Source organism: Primulina tabacum, chromosome 9 (genome assembly GCF_025594145.1).
Source record: "Primulina tabacum isolate GXHZ01 chromosome 9, ASM2559414v2, whole genome shotgun sequence".
In the NCBI taxonomy this organism is placed as follows: Eukaryota; Viridiplantae; Streptophyta; class Magnoliopsida; order Lamiales; family Gesneriaceae; genus Primulina; species Primulina tabacum.
Genome location: NC_134558.1, coordinates 40471961 through 40490065, shown reverse-complemented (window position 1 = coordinate 40490065; position 18105 = coordinate 40471961). Strand labels below are relative to the sequence as shown.

At 34.8% G+C, this 18105-nt stretch overlaps 4 protein-coding genes across 4 annotated transcripts; all 4 read right to left on the bottom strand.

Moving 5' to 3' along the window:
• Positions 1 to 26: 26 nt before the first annotated feature.
• On the bottom strand, positions 27 to 8950 carry LOC142556209 (uncharacterized). The gene is made up of 15 exons (XM_075667543.1): positions 8693 to 8950; positions 6262 to 6866; positions 5876 to 6188; positions 4873 to 5019; positions 4702 to 4790; positions 4492 to 4584; positions 4119 to 4245; positions 3543 to 3607; positions 3270 to 3444; positions 2926 to 3120; positions 2772 to 2819; positions 1700 to 1840; positions 1390 to 1472; positions 689 to 804; positions 27 to 349 (listed from the first exon to the last, which is right to left on the bottom strand). The coding sequence occupies exons 1-15, from the start codon at positions 8723 to 8725 to the stop codon at positions 267 to 269; spliced, it is 2313 nt and encodes a 770-aa protein (XP_075523658.1). The 5' UTR covers positions 8726 to 8950; the 3' UTR covers positions 27 to 266.
• On the bottom strand, positions 8746 to 10510 carry LOC142556212 (3-hydroxyacyl-[acyl-carrier-protein] dehydratase FERN, mitochondrial-like). Its single transcript, XM_075667548.1, has 3 exons — positions 9347 to 10510; positions 9126 to 9241; positions 8746 to 9019 (listed from the first exon to the last, which is right to left on the bottom strand). The coding sequence occupies exons 1-3, from the start codon at positions 9614 to 9616 to the stop codon at positions 8920 to 8922; spliced, it is 486 nt and encodes a 161-aa protein (XP_075523663.1). The 5' UTR covers positions 9617 to 10510; the 3' UTR covers positions 8746 to 8919.
• A 538-nt stretch (positions 10511 to 11048) lies between these two features.
• LOC142556211 (2-alkenal reductase (NADP(+)-dependent)-like) lies at positions 11049 to 13426 on the bottom strand. The gene is made up of 5 exons (XM_075667547.1): positions 13093 to 13426; positions 12719 to 12896; positions 12304 to 12470; positions 11941 to 12023; positions 11049 to 11612 (listed from the first exon to the last, which is right to left on the bottom strand). Exons 1-5 carry the CDS (start codon positions 13318 to 13320, stop codon positions 11234 to 11236), a joined length of 1035 nt encoding a protein of 344 aa, XP_075523662.1. The 5' UTR covers positions 13321 to 13426; the 3' UTR covers positions 11049 to 11233.
• Positions 13427 to 14450: 1024 nt separating this feature from the next.
• On the bottom strand, positions 14451 to 16538 carry LOC142504514 (dynamin-related protein 4C). Its single transcript, XM_075617363.1, has one exon. It carries the CDS (start codon positions 16536 to 16538, stop codon positions 14451 to 14453), a length of 2088 nt encoding a protein of 695 aa, XP_075473478.1.
• Between the last annotated feature and the right edge of the window lie 1567 nt (positions 16539 to 18105).

Here is an 18105-nt window from a genome sequence, read left to right as displayed (position 1 = left end):
TGATGTCATAAAAATATTTTCCAGAATAAAATAAATATTATGTAAATTTAAACAAATAGAAGAATATTCTCATTATGTGGATGACTATGTAATGACAAAGTTTTACTTGAAAAAGACATGCTTGCCTGGCATCCGTTAATTTGAGTGGTGAATCTATTCGTCAAAATTCCACCCGAGTCTGACATCAATGCTTAAAAACTTTAACGTGCCACGAAAATTTTGTTACCTGACTAAGCTACAATATGAGTTCAACAAAGTAACATTATCTACATTTCCTCGGATTCAGGTTTGCTGCCATCTACCAAACGACTGCCCAGTCTAACGATGTCTTCGACCAGTATTTTTCCATCTAAAGCAAAAATAAATACCAAAAAACACGTTAGATTATATTTTGATGGCACAAATCTCAGACGGGAAAAAAAAGCCCAAAAGTTTGCAAGTCATTGAGGTGTTCAGGGCCTCAGGTACAACCAGATCAGTGTTAATACTAGCTCAATTTAAGTTTGAAATTCAGGATTTTGTTGGGTAAAACTAATAAAAAACAATCTCGGTTACCTTTCTATTTCTCGAAAAACAATCAGTCTTAATTCTGTAGCTGTTAAAAAGACTGATATAATAAAATCAAAACAGAATCAACAATATATTTCTAGTTTTCTTTAATAACCCAAAAAAAAAGGAATTTTCCGACCTGCATCTTTGGCAAGACTGCTGACAAGTTCTTGCACTCCCTCTTTATCTAAAGTGTCTTTCAAGTACAAAGCCGCAGAAGCCACCTCCTCAGGGGTCACTTTACCATCATAATCTCTGTACACATGTGTTCAATTATTATTTACTAGACAATACAAAAGCATACCTTCATAGATCGCCTTACCGACACTAGCCAAATACTATGTCAAATATCAATTAGTGTCAATAGAGAACTTGGGACGAAAAGTTCAAAATATTCAGGAATCACTCGGAGAAACTTGAGCAAGATATTCCATATAATTTCGCTAGTCCCACTCTCTATACAGGTATGGTAATTCGCTCAGTCTGTGAAAACGAAAACCCCTAAAAAACGAGAATGATTCACGAGCTAGAAAGCTGCTGAATGTATTGCATTTGGATTTGTGGATTCCAACTAAATTCTGTTATATATCTGTAACGTGGAAAGATTTGATGATAACCTCAACTGCACTGAACCACAAATTTGGGTATCCATTTTAATTTTGACAATCTCGACATTAAAACATTCCCAGATGGGGTTGGAATTCTGGGAGAATGGCAACACATAAAATTTGCACAATTAATTTGAAATGCAAGGACCTTGTACGCTTGTCACTAGTAGGATAAGAATCCAACCAGCAATGAGAGGCAAAATGCAAAATAATTAGGACATCATTGTTCTACCTGTCAAGTATTCGCCAATGGTCACCAATTTTTGCATCTACATCGTCAATCTCTTTCTCAAGATCTTGAAGCATGGCACCGACCTGGACCAAATCATCCCAAATAGAGTAAATAAATCCAGTTTAGCTACATTGGGAACTCTAAAAATGTCCCAGCTTGTTTTCACTCGGACCTTGCATTTTCTGTTCTTTTCGTGGGTAGCTTATCTCTATTTTCTACGCCTTTTTTGTATTAGATAGTACTAAGTGCAAGGAATTTAATTATCGAGGATCATGAAAAGGAAAAAAACCATACGATGAAAAACCAATACCTTATCAATGAGCGCAGATGAAACATTGTCACTCTCAGGTTTAGCATCCTCACTTTCATCACTAGCAGCTTTGTATGCCTTCATTGTCTCTATTTCGCCATCTGTGCCATCTTTATCCACTATGCTATTGTACAGCTCAATCTAGAGATGTTTTTAGAAATCATTCCAAGCTACAGACACCGCTATTTTTAAATATATTCAAGTGCATTCACAAACATTACAACAAAATGTTCAAAAGCTTTAGCGACATGGATTTTCAAAATTCTGATATTTTTAAATAACGAAGCAAACTTCAAGGATCCATGTTTAAATTCAAACAAAAATATCGTGTCCCCACCCCAACTAATTTGGAACTAAGAAGGTTTGGCTAAATTTATTTACCTTGGTTATAATTATAGAAATTTATCATATTACTATAAAAATAATGTGAATAAATATTTTTAATATATTTTGGAATCTATGTCATTCAATTTTGGAAAGGTATATATGGAATATAAAAAAAATTGGGGATATTTTGTTCTTTTAAACTATCAAAACAAGAAAAATAAATTAGGGTGACCAGCCATTTTTGAGCAATTTATAAGTTGTTTAATAACTTATTTTTGACATGAGCTCTTTCAAAAAAATTTACCAAATTGGTTTTCAGTGCTTATAAGCTCTCAAACAACTTATAATATGTTTTAAAAAGCTTGTAAGCTCGGCCAAACATTCTCTAAGGCTTATCTGAAGATGATGATTCAGAGAGTTTAGGAGCTTAAAAATCAATTAAGATGTTTGGATCAAATAAATCAAAAGAACTTAAAGATGGTTATGTGTTTGGTATCATAATATATTTTTATCATGATAATAATTACAAAACGAACATAATACAAACAACTCATTTTGACGTCTTATCAGCTATGCTCAAAAAATTTACCAAACAATTATGTTTTAGAAAAAAATATACGAAACATGTCATAATAATTAGAGTTCAGAGTTTAGTATAAACATACCCAGTTGAATACTCATTGGATAACAGCTCCACCAACCTATACATATTCAATTAAAGGTACACCAAAAAGTCGTTACATACCTCTTTATTGACTAGACTGAGGAACTCTTCCCGCTCCCTGCTTACCGACTGCATAAGACATCAAAAGGAAGAAAGAAAATTTTAAGAATCAACACCATAAATTTGAAGAGTACAAAGTTATAAGGAACTTAAAATCCCAACTACTGGTAATTACAGAAGCAGAAGCAAGAACGGCTAATGCACGACTAAGCTGACAAAGCTTTTCTTGCTTATCGACAGCTCTTTCTCTGGCTTGTTCTTGCGCTGGTCTAGCAGTTGATAATGCCATCTCCTTCAAAGCCACGTCTTCTTCAACACCAGCGGATTTTTTCTTCTTGGTCAGCTCTTCTTCCTCTCTTGCTTCTTCCTCCTACAGTCAATTCCATTAAAAAAAATTAATTTAAAAAGAGTAAAACAGTGAACCACACATGCCCAAACTAATGGACATATCAAGAAGCACCTGACTCTTATAAACCAAAATTGATCGAGTTTCTTGGGAACAAAAAAAATTCATAAAACCTTGATAAGTTCTTCCTGCATTTCAAGGAAGTCCAACTTCCTCCTCCTTTCTGCTATAGAATCTTCAGATGGCAATGATGTGATGCCCACAGTATCTACGACTTCATCTGGTAGCGAAGATAATGTAGCTCGAACGGCTTCTTCTGGACTTATATTTCCAGATACCGCAAAGGCTCTGCCAAATAGATAAACTAATTATATGCTGTTCAACAACTGCTAAGAAGAACCAAAATAAAAATTAGACGGAAAAAATAAGGAAGCACTCAGATGAACCTGGAAAGAATCATAAGTGAAGATGGAACAGAGTGATTCAAAGATAAATCCAGCCAATCACGCAGCTGCAATGCAAGTAGACAAGTTAATTTAATTGTGACAATTTCTGTTCTTACAACCAAGCTCAAAAAAATTCCACTACCAAATTAAAGCATGGCCCAGAAAAGATTTGGTTGAGAACGAACAGAAAATTCTGACTATTTTAAATAGACATGCAGAACTAATTTTTCTTACGCTTACACAAATTTACAGCGAGTAAAGAATACAAATTATAGTGTTCCGAAATTTAAAGTTTCTACAGAGTACCACTGCCATAAAATAAACTCTTTCATACTTGCTCAGGACTTTGATTACATTTTCATGTAGCACAATCAAAGGCTTCAGGTTTTAATCTGGTGGTTCTTGATTTACTCTTCACAAGTTATAAATGCACACAAATCATAACCCTTGAGTTTCTAGAGACTCGACTTGGATTGCATTTTCATGTATCAGATTACACACCTGTTGAAATTTAAATTTTTGCTTCTAAGTTACTGTATATTCACTACAATGTTGTAATTTTTTGGTCGTACAAACCTGTTGGCGCATTTCTTCCACAGAAAGTATTCCAAGCATGCCTCGCTCTCTACAATCTTCACGAAGCTCAGCCTCTGATAGAGACTCCACACCCTCTGCTTTAATCAATTTGTCATCATTCTTGATCCTGGATAAAATTATCAAAAAGAAAATTAGTGATGAATAGCCAATCAAATGGCTGTACTTTTTCTAATTCAAATACTCTTGTACAGGATCCAAAGTTAAATATACATAGTGGAGAAGAATGATACGTAGGCATGTTTTATACCCCAAGTCATCAATTCATTAGAAAGTAAACTACCATACGCATAGGCTCTGATAGACTATCAGAATTTATATATAATGATTTAGATAGGAAGTGAGATGTGGAGACCTTCGCAATCTGTTTCGCAGCATATACCGCAAATAAGAATCAGTTCCAATGGAGCTGATTCCCATGTACTTGCACATGTTCACTAAACGAGGCCTGTCAACCAAAATAAACTTTACCAACAATTACAATAACTAAGAAATAATGATCTCAATATTTAATGATTGATCAATGAAAGAGACTACGAATATAACAAGCCAAACCTTTACCTACCTGCTGATATTATCTAATGTGAGTTCATCATTGAACAACTTAGCAAATCCTAAGATTTCCTCATTTGAAACACCAGCACCGGTTCTAGCCTGCACCAAAGCAAATATAAATATAAATATAAAATTATGGAGTAATGCACTTGTATTAACAAATTGATAGTTTTGCACTGACCCGGTTCAGAAATTCATCAAGGTCCTCTGCTGTTTTCTTGATATCTCCACTCCGTGAATTTTGGACTTCTTTCGCCATTTCTTTGACTGTGTCTTGAAGAAACTTCGCATATTCTATTTTGGCCATTAACCTTCTTTTTAGTGCTTCCTACATATGTTCATGTCCGGCAAATTTAACATCCTATAAAAGAAGGCTCAAGCAAGATAATGAAGATCAAGAAATATTACATATGGAGCACACAACTGCATGTGCAAGTCGTTTTGTGCTTCAGCACTGGTACTTAGTCTGGTTTAGTCGACTCTAAAAGCTAAGGCATATGCAAGGAAGTAAATTTCTGAATTAAAAGGTCATGAGTCCTTATTTTCAGGCACAGAAACTAATAACCCAGCAGTAGAGTGCTGAAACAGAAAGAAAAAGAACTATAATGCTCTTGGCAAAGGCATCCGAAATGATACACGCCAAATGCAGCAATTGACGATGTCAAATTTTCAAGTAAGAATGAAAGAGTCTTGCATCTGAAGTTATGGAGTAGTCCACTTCTCTTTTTATGAATGGCATGAAGGTGTGCTTAGTCATTATAGCACTTTTAATAGGAGATATGTCAATGACTCCTCTCTTTTTCCAAAAGTTTACAAAATGATATACTTCTAAGTCGGAACTTAGAACCATACACAACTTCTACAAATGTATAATGCCAAGCAACTACAAAAACTTCAAATGCTAATAAGAAGCTGAAAGAGTAAGTTTCAGTAAATTCATTGATTAGCAAATGGATACATGAGAGTATCCGAGATAGTATAATTTAATACAACACAACTTCGTGTATCAAAGAAAAGTCATTTCAAGGAGGAATCAGTCAAAGCCTCATAAATGCAAATTAATATGAAATGCTAATCTAACTTTGATATTGTTGTCGTACCTAAATGATCAAGTCTGTTGATAATACTGTGTTTAATGGGTTTATTTCCTTCTAATTTGTTACGACCAGGAGTGTGGTGAATACCTCTTCTTTCATCTTGTCCTGGAATGTTGACGGTAGCATGTTTGGGAACAGCTTCAGGAACACAGGCAACAAAAATTCCATGAATGGAACAATGATAAAAACGGCAAATGGAACTAGCCTAAACACATCAGCAGTAGTTCTTGTGAGCTGTTGCCTCTCCCTTCTGGAGAGACTTTTTCCTCCACCAAGTTTCAGCAATAATCTCGAACTGATCCTCACATCAGCCCACAGAAGCTTACAGCCCAACCAGTAATGCTTCAGTGTTGATACAAACTCATTTTTCCAGTGAACAAGTTTCTTGGCCCAGTCTTCCCTGAAAGTACAAAGAATAAACCATATAGAGAAGGCAAATTGGAAAGTGATGCACAGATAAAAAGAAATTCTACCTGCTCATGGAAGCCACAGCTCTCAGAGCCGGACCAATACCTAAAAATTTGGCCCAAAGTCTTTTTAAAAAGGACTTAACAACATTATGAGATTCTTGCAGCTTTTTAGCTTTTGCCTTGGCTTTGGCGGTGCTTAGGCCTACAACAGCTTGATCACATTCTTCAGGAGATGCTTCCTTTCTCTTTTCAGCGGCCATTTCCTCAGTATCTTCATTGTCACTTCCCAAATCTGGTTTATTTGCAGTTGCTGTGGAAGCATATCGAGTAGATTGAGACATCAACTTGGTACCCACCAGAGAATTGAAATTCGACCTTCCAGTGCCATAAAGAGATGTGGAACTCCCATAAGCTTTATGCCTAATTATATCACATAATGAGAAATTTAAAAGTTCCTTGTTTAAAATTAAAGTTTGATCATCATTCCTTCTATGATCTGAAGTATGAGAGAAGTTGTCTGTGACAGAGCAAAGATCGCGAGAGTCCAAGTGCTGACAGGATTGCCCCTGACTCAAGGTACTTTGAATAGAACGAACAGGAACCACAAAGCAATCTGAAAACACCTTCCTCCGCCTCAAAATTGCCAGAGCAGCCATCATCAAGAGTTCCTCTTCATGTAAAAAACTCGAGTCAAACTTCATAGACTTAATACCAGTTATGGAGAGTAGGAATCTTTCAAATTCTAATTTCTAGCAATCAACATAATTTAAACTCAAACTTCGCTATCGTACGTGTATAACGTATAGGAGTCTTTCAAATACTAAGTTTTTTTTTGGCGTAGACAGATTCTCCAAAATGGTGATGCATTAAGCAATTAGGAGCACAAATTCTTGTACAAAATACATATCTAATTATCATCAAATTTATATCACAATCTGATACAGTAGTTGTCAACAGATTACAGTACAAAATAAATAGTCTTGACATTCGTCTCCACTGCTGAAAACACTAAAATAACAATTCCAAATCATTCAAAACCGGTCTCTAGTGTATCTTTTTGCCCGTAAAAATATCGGATTTTGAAACTTTAATTCTTTGAAAGGATCCAACTTGGAGTGAGGCGATAGTGATGGACCTTAAAAATTTTAATGACTAGATATGTGACTTCTAGGGTAAAATAACTAATGCAGTCATTTTCTGACAGAAACATGTTGGACGTCATATAAATGTAAAAGTTTGTTCGAAATATCAGCACATTTCTAATAAAAAAATATAGCTTTTATGGAAATGAAGAAAGAAGAGAAGCAGCAAATGGGTGGCATGCCTCACTTTGATGAATTTGCTGAAAACAAGAGCACTGAGAAGTTGAAGATGTCCTAACAAGAGGAAATGACCAACCTAATTTTCATCTGGAGAAAGTTCTAGTCCTGGACCTAATTTTCAAAGAAGGAAGCCAAAACACTCTGATGTCTGATGAATAGACAGATAGAAAACAATATTGTGTTCGAAGAATCATAGACTAGTTGACCTATTTTCACATAGATGAGAAAGAATTTGTAGACTGGTTGACTATTCTCACATAGATGAGAAAATACTTAAATTGCTAAATAAATATTCACAACGTATTGGGCACACAAACGTGGTTCAAGTCTTTACGAATATTAAAATTGCAATAGTTTAACGGGGAAATATATAGTATAACTATACTCAATTATTTTTTATTGAGAAATTCCAATGTACGAAGCAGCTTGTCACTTAAATTCGATACTGAAGATTTATTCGAAATTCATCATGTAAAGAAGGTATATGATGGGGCTGTGATGCTTAATGGATACATATATAACAGACCATAAGCTTTGAGCCCTACTAATTATCATATCCCTGCACATGACCCTATGGTCTGACAAGTTATATAGAATTAATCAGAATAATATAATTCAAAATTTTAAGAGTTTGAACGCAAAATCATATCATTCAAATTGTCCCGAATAGAACCGATTCATATTCCAAACTCGAGAAAGATCCATCAATATTCCAGTGTTTATAGAGATTTCACTTTTTCAATAGATTTATAACATTATCACAATTTCCTAAATATTCCGTTATTATAAAAAAACACAGACAAATATGGATCGACCTGAAGCAAATCATTCCAACCAAAACAATCTAAAATACATTTGATATGTACTTGGACCTTCGATAGATCCCAACGTATGCTGGCTCTGACGGAAAACTTCAAGCTGGGCCATTGTTAAATCAAGCCCAATACCTGAGTTTCTTTAAGATTTATTAGTTTGGAGCTCAATACTACATAATGAAACCTCTATATTATTGATTTCTGCAGTTTCATTCGACACTTCCACAAGTGTCACATAATACACGGAATTTTACTTTTTCATTATTCAAAGTACAAAGTGTTCGATGAATTGTTTCTCCTAATTTTGGCAAGCTTCTGTAAACATAAAGTTTTCGTAAAAGAGAAAGTGTCAGCAACAAACCTGATGACGCGACCCTTGTTAAGATCCATGTTCTCTTTAAGGCACTTGCTTTTATTTTTAGTTTATTTAAAAAGAAAAGGCTCTTGAAAATGTCATGTCTAATAAAACTCTTTCTCTAGCCAAGCACTTTTGTACTGCTGGCCCAGAAGAGTAGAAAAAAGTACTGAATGTGGCATTCTGCTGCTTCCGGATGAGCACCCATAACCGACATGTGCTTTGAGAATCATGTTTTTTTTATAGATAGCGTAGGTAACATAGCCATAGCCTCACTGCCAATCACAACTATTTCACCATCTTTGAAGCATGTGGTCACAAACTTCACCCTACAAAGTATTATTACACATCATTCCATAGCATCAAAACGTGGAGCAAACTTTGAATATGTAGAAACAAATTTTAGCCTAACATGACAAGCTTGAGGAAACTTACAAACAAAATTCTTTAATCTGTCTAATGTTTTTCGCCTCTACTTCTCCAACAACTTTATCTCCAATGAAAACTGGTGACCTGAAGTTCAGTTCTTGCTTCACATACACAGCCCACGGCTACACATTTTACTCAATCCATCAATAAAAATGGATTCACCAATTATTCTACGCTATGGAAAGAGCATGATTCACGAAAATGAAAACAAAATAAATGATGCTTACGAAGTGGCAAGCAATGATTCTAGGAAACAAAGAAGCCACGAGCATTTCCGGGGACAGGGGGATCTCTGTGAAACCAGCTTGTTTGGCACATTTCAAATCAGAGTGTAATGGGTTGGAGTCATGGGTCAGTTTCGAATATTCAGCAATGTCAAAATCTAAAAAGGTTCTGGTCTGCTTCAAAATGCCCCCAGTTTTCAGCACATTTTCCGAGGATAATGAATAGTGCCTTAAAGAGAATTTGGATTTTAACAAGGGTCGCTTCATCGGCATTGCAGCGGAGGCTTTCTCTGTTTACAAAAAAAATGATCTCTACAAAAATTGCAGCTAAATTTCTGAGAAGTTATTCATAGAACAACTGTATTCTGAATAATGACTCGTGGATCTTTTTTGAGTTTCGTATCACTGGCCGACTGTTTAAACCTATACATCTGCAAATTGTTGGACAAAGAAACCAAAATTCCAAGGACTAGCTTGGTTTTATTTCCGTTCCCAACTTTCTCTTCCTCCAGATAACAACAAACATTAACAAATTATTTTTATTCTCTAAACCCAAAGTCTTTTTACATCTCCAATATAATAATGACTTCTAAATCTCCTCCCAATATACTCAATTGTTATCTAAGAATATAGATCAAAATATCGTCAACATTTTCCACAATTTTATCAAAAAAATGATTATAACATTTCCAAAAAAAAAAAAAAATCAAACATATTTTATGTTATTTTCTCAAAAAAACTTCCCCCGATCATTTTCTAAAAAACAAAACCAAACAAGCCCCAAATCTTTCACTGATTTGTCAAACAAATTTCCATTTCATTCACGTCACTCGCTGAAGGTAAAGAATCGAGCACAAAACAAACCAACTTGTTAAGCAAGAAAAAACAGAAAATCAATTAATTTCAACCACAGATAAACAAATTTTTCGCGCAAGAAAAAACAATATCAAAACATTCTGGACGGATCTTACACGGAAAAACTGGAAAAAAAAATTCAAAAATGCGAAGACAGATCGACTAGAAACGAAAAGAACGCCGTTCTTGTTGTGTTTGTGAGATTTCGGCACGGAAATAAATCGAGATTACTTACAGATGCAAAAGAAGCAGTAATTGATCCGTGAAATGGAAGAGGAGCGTGCCTCAGATATATTTATACGTATAATAAGCGGATGTTTCGTCAGTAAGAATACTTGGGGAAGGGTACAAGAGAGGTTTTATCGGTGTGGACGAGTATAGCGTTGCCACATCCCCCATATTATATTTTATTTAAATTAAAATTTATGTTTAAAGAAAACAAAATTTAAAACACTACCTTTCCAACGTAATTGCAAAAAAATTAAATCTCTTGGAGTTTATAAAATTTAAATTCTCTCCTTTACATTTCCAATGCAATAAAATTAATATTATTTATTTAAAATTAACTAAAATTTAAATCTTTAGTGGTGAAGGAAGGAGTAAGAGGAGGAGCAGGAGCCATGGTCGTGTGTCGGTTTCACCACCCTGGGGAAAGCCTACTAAAGGTGGATTACAAAACTGCCAGGCCTAAGAGAAGGGAATTTTGGAGGATGGAATCATACGAGGGATTTTCTTTTTAAGCCTGAAAAGGTTTTGTTTATATTTTACTCGGAACATTTCTTTTTGTTACAAAATGATCTTTAAGAGGAAAGACATGTTATCCTTGTAACTTGGTTGTTAGATGTAAGCATACAAAAACCCAAACTTATTACTTGATCGGAATTTTATATGTCAAACCTCAAAATCCGTACACAGAACAAGAAATTTTCGTCTTTCAATCAATACATTGGACAACTAGGCAGTTGCGCGCACACAGGCCAACAAGCACACAAACCCATGCATACACAAATACATATATAACATGTACGCAACGCCCTACTCATGAGACACAGCAACGAGCTGCTTCCCGATATTACGACCTGAGAAGAGTCCAATTAGAGCTCCTGGTGCGCTATCAAGCCCTTCGGCTATGTCTTCTACATACGTGATCTTTCCCTCCTTTATATGAGGCAGAACCAAATCAAGAAATTTCGGGTACAGGTGGTAGTAACTGCCAACGAGAAATCCTTGCATATGGAGTTGTTTTCCTATCAAACTCGTCAAATTATAAACGGCTTCAGGCTTCTCGAGATTGTATTGTGAGATCATCCCACATGCGCCTATGCGGCCATGGACTCGCATGTTGAGTAATACTGCATCAAGCATCTTCCCTCCCACATTTTCAAAGTATATATCTATTCCTTCAGGGAAGTACCTAATTAAAACAAGAACGGAATCAGCCGCGAAGCCAAAGAAAGACGAAACAAAAAACTATTAAGTTGTTTGAAATATAGGGGGTAAAAGCATGTTTTTAATCCGTACGTAGCACATAAAAATCATGCACGTCCACCTTTCTGAATAAGTTGTTTTGAATCATGGGTCATGCAATATTTTTTAAAAAAAATCAACTTTCTGAATTTATCGATTAGAAGCTCTCAAATGGAGATGAATTTATAAAACAAATACATACACAAAATTCATCTTGTCTCGGAGCATGCCATCATGGCAAGATCTGTTACAGAGAAGTTAAAAAAAGCACTCACTTTTTCAAAGCAGCATTCAAGTCTTGTTCTTCTTTGTAGTTAAATGCATCATCAAAACCAAATTTGTTCTTCAAAAGATCAACCTTCAACAAAGGAAAACGAGAAGTTAATTCAGAAAGTGAATATTGTTTACACAGACTAATTCTGTTTGTAAATAATGCTATATATCATTACCTACCTCAGCAAAATTTTTAGACATTGAACCATTTTGGATTAGTAGAAAAAAAAATACAAGCTGTCAAGACATAAGCCTAGCACGGAACTTCACTCCCAATACTAATTTATTAGGTGAGTGGGCTTCTCAAATCTAAGAGTCACTTTTATATTTTTTTTCTGGAGCTGATGCAAAATCACAAGACTGACCTTGTCTTTGCTTCCTGCACTTCCAACAACGTAGCACCCCATTGACTTTGCAAATTGGCCAACAAGCTGCCCTACAGCTCCAGATGCAGCTGAAATGAACACGGTTTCTCCCTTCTTGGGAGAGCAAACCTCGAAAAAACCAGCGTAAGCAGTCATGCCAGTCATACCTATCGAGCAAGATGATGCCCATTAAAGCAACTAAGAAAGGAAACAAAAAAAAAGGCAAACATACAAATAAATTTCTCACAAGTCACAGTCCATCAAACTTAAAAGATTATGGCTTCACAGTTTCAAAAGCTTAAGTTGATGCTATGACGTCGAAATATCGTGGGTACAATATCATTTCAAGAAATGTCGGTAATTACCCTTCCAAGATAGTTGAAGAATAAATAACTTAATGATATGTTTGACATACCAAGAAGTCCCGTATAGTAGGAAAGTGGCACATCTGTGTCTTGAATTTTAAACAGTGAATTTGGATCAGCGATGAGGGAGTACTCCTCCCATCCAGTGATTCCCCAGACCAAGTCATCCTTCTTGTACTTGGGATGTGAAGAATCCACTACTTTGGACACTCCATATCCCGCAATAGGCTGTTATCAATTTTAAGAAAATGAAAAACAAATTAAAATTAAAATGATTGACCATAATCAGTTATATTATCCATGAACCTTCCATTTCAATTTTCTTAGCATGGTCATGCTACAACTATTTTCTTTCTACTTTTTGCCAATTAATTCACCCACTTTGCCAAATAAAAGTACATAACGAGATTGAGATCTAAATTACAGAGCCTAGAGTGAAGGAGCTAGCGTAGCCTCCTTGGGATTCCTGCATTCGATTACGCATGTAAGGGTCGCAAGACAAATAAAGATTCTTCACCAAAACGGCGCCGGAAGAATCTGGGGGAAGCTTCAGCTTGATAACTGAGTTTTCCAGTGACATATCGGATTCTTTCGGGGAGCCTTTGATGTAGTGCTTTAATATAATCTGCTTGTTCCCCACTTCATCTGCCATTTACGTAGATCGATCTCACTGTAATCTGTGAATGAGGTTGTGGATACTTTGGAAATGATTGTGTCAAGTGTGTGTGATCGTGAGGATACGACGTATTTGATTGATTACGTAAAAAGCATCGGTTTTGGATGTATACACACAACTGTCCCACACGTAATACACATTTATATATTAGAAAGCTTATTTTTTAATATGATTTATCTCTTTGTAAATTCTACTGACAAATTTCAGTTTTCTAGTATGTTATTTTATTTTATTGGGAATTTTAGTCCTTTTTTTTTCTTATTGTGATATTAATGTGACGATGTTGTATATAGTGTTAAATTAGTCCTCCCATTAAAAATTACTATTATTCTCAAAAATCGAAATGTATAGAACTAAAACAAAAATTCGATGATATAGAAGACCGAGACCGAAAAAAAATATACGAGACCAATCATATAAATAACTTGTTCTTGAATCGAAACTTGATCTCAAACTCGAGACTTTAATAGGGATAAAGAATATGTTTATTTCTCAAGCACCAGTCATACATTTTTTTTCATTTTCAAGAAATACCACTAGTCTTGAAGGTCGACGAAATTCTCGACAACATCGTTAATGGGTTAGGGTGGAGCTCGGTGAAGGCTGTGGGAAGAGAGAGATTTTTCTCATGCAAGGAGTACTCAATGGATTTAATGTTGAATGTATAATAAATATAACATATTATATTATGAATTTTTGTTATTATATATTTAACGAGATTTTGTATTGAGTTTTTCATGAATATTTTGTGTTGTCAAAATAGTTGTATATATCTCGTTATACAGTATTTGGAATTCTGAATTGCTTGTTGGGAATTATTCATAATTTTGAAGTATTTGGAGTTTTATTTAAAAACAATGATATAGAAAACTGCAACTCGTTTCTATTTCAACGTTTTAATTAATGAATTGGTATATTTTTACTTCTTAAAATTAAAATAAGATAATTGATTAAATCGTAATATTTAAAAACACTAGTGATTCATTAGTAGGGACATCCGACAATTCATTAGAAAAGAAAGTAGAAGGGACTGAAGTTCAAAAAGTGCATAACAACCAAAGAAACACCAACAGAAACAAACTCAAGAACACGAATTTCACCCAAGCCTAGTCGTAATCACCAGAGATTCTGTCCATGAGATTTCCCACGACATCCTTAGAGTCATTGAGCAGTTTAATGCTGTTCTTCAACCTCGAACGTTTCTCGGCCACGGCAGGCGACTCGTAGAGCATCCGCTGCAATGCGTTACCTTGGGGTCCTATAAGTTCGTTGATGACCTCTGTTTCCATATCCTTGTTCACAAGATTTTGTAAGCTGAACAGCAAATGCAGTGCCATACAATCCACCATTCTCATCAGGACGATTTTCCAATATGCGGTCATCCTCATTTTCAAATCGAATGCTTCTTGAACAATATCCACGTTGCTCCGCAGGTGAGCAACATCAACCTCCCCCAAACCATCGATATGCATTTCCGAGGGCTTCGAGTGATCTCTCACGATTTCCATCAGCTTCTCTTGATGGGACATTAGTTTACTCCAAGTAGCGACATATTCCGGATTGCTTGTATAATCAGTCAGCTTTTCCATCTCTACAACATCATTCACCCAGTCGATGGACAGTTTCTTCTTCTTCGCAACCAGATTCTGTGCAGATCTTCTTATGGAGGACAAAAGTTGTGGGTAATTGTCAGAATGGTGCATCAAATTTCTGACCACTATATTTTCGATATAGTTCCATACCTTGTCAACAAATTCGAAGGGTGTGTAAGAAATCATCTTCACCTTTTTCTGGAGCTGAGTGAGGAATGCGGATCTAGGGAGGAAATTTGGAAGCCCAATGGCTTTGGCTTCCTGCAGTACCCTAATCTCATCAAGCAAAAAACTGAATTTAAGATCATTTTCTTTAGAGTTGGATTTAAGCAGCTCCGAGTACTGATTTAACATTTCGGCCAGTCTTGCTGTACAATGCATCTCCTGCACATCGGGATATTCATCAAATTCCCCTCTTATTATAATCTTCCTCAGAGATTCTTTAGCACAGCCAAGAACATGCATGAAGGCTGTCATAGCTTCTGCGAGGGATGCCAAACTTTTTGGCAACTTGTTAATCTCGTCCATGTTAGTGGACAGCTTGTCATTGATCTTCCGGATGATATCCGGCAAACATTTCACAATGATGGATGCCTGAATTTGAACAAGTTTTTGGGCTAAAACAGGAATTCCGACCATACCCTTGCTAATGTTGGAGAGAAGGGGGTGAGTCTCGAAAAGCTCGGCTTCTTTGGCTCGAGCCTCATCGTAAGCCTCGTCTCCAATACGATTCCTTACGCACACATAACCGAGTCCAATGTTAACATCGTCAGCGGTCACTTTCTCCAGCAATCCTTCAGGAGCTTTGTCAGCTTTGGTGACTACAGCCAGAGTCCTCTCTCCGTTCTTGTCCACTTTTTGAGACATCCTTATGGACTCACAGGTTGTGAAATCCACACTCGCTGAGAGAACATTCAAAATCACGCTCTCTTCTGGTGCAATGAACTCCATGATTATCTTGGAAATCTGTTCATAGATGTCTTCGGGCTGGCCATGAACCGGCACACGAGTTATGCCAGGCAAATCAACCATTGTCAGATCTGGGACCCCGTTCTTCTTAACGATCAAAGTCAAGGGAGTATTGGAAATCCCCTTGCCATGTCCCGCAATCTCATCGGTAGCAGCCGTAATAGCATGAGATATGTTTTCTTCATCCGTAGGAACCACTCTTCCATCAAACTCCAAGTAAATCTCGGGTTGAGGATTGAGTTGATTCTCCAGCCTCATTATAAGAGGAACCCTTGTGCAAATCCCTTGGCCTCTCGGGAGGCTGATGCCGGCAAGGGACTCCAGAACACTGGACTTGCCAGAAGACTGGTCCCCAACAACCACAATAGTGGGTAGCTGGATGCCTTCTTGCATGATATTGAGGTGCCGCAGCCTGTCAATAGCATCGAGGAGAGGCCGAATTCGATCATTGTAGGAAGAAACAATAGGAGCGGATCCGACAGGGACCGCATTGCGTTCATCAGTGGAAACTGAGATCAAAGAAAGATCCTGAACAGTAGTTTTATGATTTTCTGGTGAGGAGATTTCCTCCCCTACAGGGTTGAATGAGGTCGTCTTGTTCTTGAAAACATTACGTCTAATCCCACCTGCCATGTTTGTGAGTATGTTTGTATATATGTTGGTTAAACCCATTCAGATTTCAGAAGGACTTTATATATAAAGAGAAGTGCATCTGGAAATCCGAAGGACATATGTATTTAATGAACTTTTCTTTTTTTAATGAATTGGCAGAGCCTCAGCTTCGAAACGGGAACGCATCATCACCGTTCAATCGATACATATTCCAAAATTTCAGTTCACGAGTAATTATTATTCTAGTTTCAAGGGAATTCAATCACATTCAGATTCACGCCATTTTTATCGAGTGTTATTAGTATCTCAACTAAGAATTAAAATTACTAACCATGAACTTTTAAATCATTATTTCAAATTATTGATATAATAAATATTATATAATTTTTTTATACATAATAAATATATTTAAATATTATACAATTTGAAATTATATTTAAAATCAAATTAAATTATTTATCATTGCACTCGATATACTAGTTGAGTAGAACAATTATTATTAATAAAAAAATAGAAAAATATTTAAAAATAATATATTATTTATATATCAAAATTTTAAATAATAAATAAATACTTTTCAAATAATAGAAAAAACATTTATTAGATAAAAAGTTTGATTTAAAAAGTTTAATTATTTTTGAACATTTTAAAAAATATTTACAGTAAAGTTTTAATTAATTAAGTTAAATAACACTAAATGCATGAACAGTCGATATTTAAAAAAAATCGGGATGATATTCTTCACAAAAAGTTTGAAAATGTAATATTATACAAATTTTTTATGGTTTATTTATTATTTTATAGAGTATAGAGAACTAAATATATAAAAGTAACACAAAATTTAAAATCATAACCGAAATTTAATAAAATGATACTATCAATGCAAACATTTAAGATTGTATTATTTATACTCCACTTTTTTAAAAAAAATATACTTCATATTTTTTTCTTTACTATAAAATGTTTAATATTTCCTCAAATAATTTTTTAAAATATTGATATAAACAGACAATATTTTGTATATATTTTACTTTATTAAATATAAGAAAATATTAAATTTAATTCTCAACAAATTTTATGAGACTGTTCATGAGTCAATTTATAGTATAGATCTTGAACCTGACCCGAGTAGTAAAAAAAAAATTTCTATGCCCAAATTATTATTTTTATTCAAATTATAGATCAAGTCGACTCGTCTTATGCATATAAATATGTGATATCATATCACATGATATTTACTCAAACTAATTAGATAAATTTATTTTTTTATATCTTGAATAATTTTTTGTAAATATGTTGACAAACATTTTCGTTAAACTATTTATTTCTGACATTTTTTAAATATTGTAAGACATTATTATTAAAATGTTGTTGATATTTTTTAAAAAAAAATATATTGTAGCGAATTTTAAGATAATTTATTTCCTTTCAAATAATTTTTTATTTTTATTTATTTAATTTAATGAATAAAAAAATTATAAATACTTGTATAGTTCATAATTATTGAGTGTAGTGTATAGTTGTATATTTAAATTTCTCGAATAAATTTATCTTTAGTAAATAATAAATATTTGTGCTCTTATCTTTA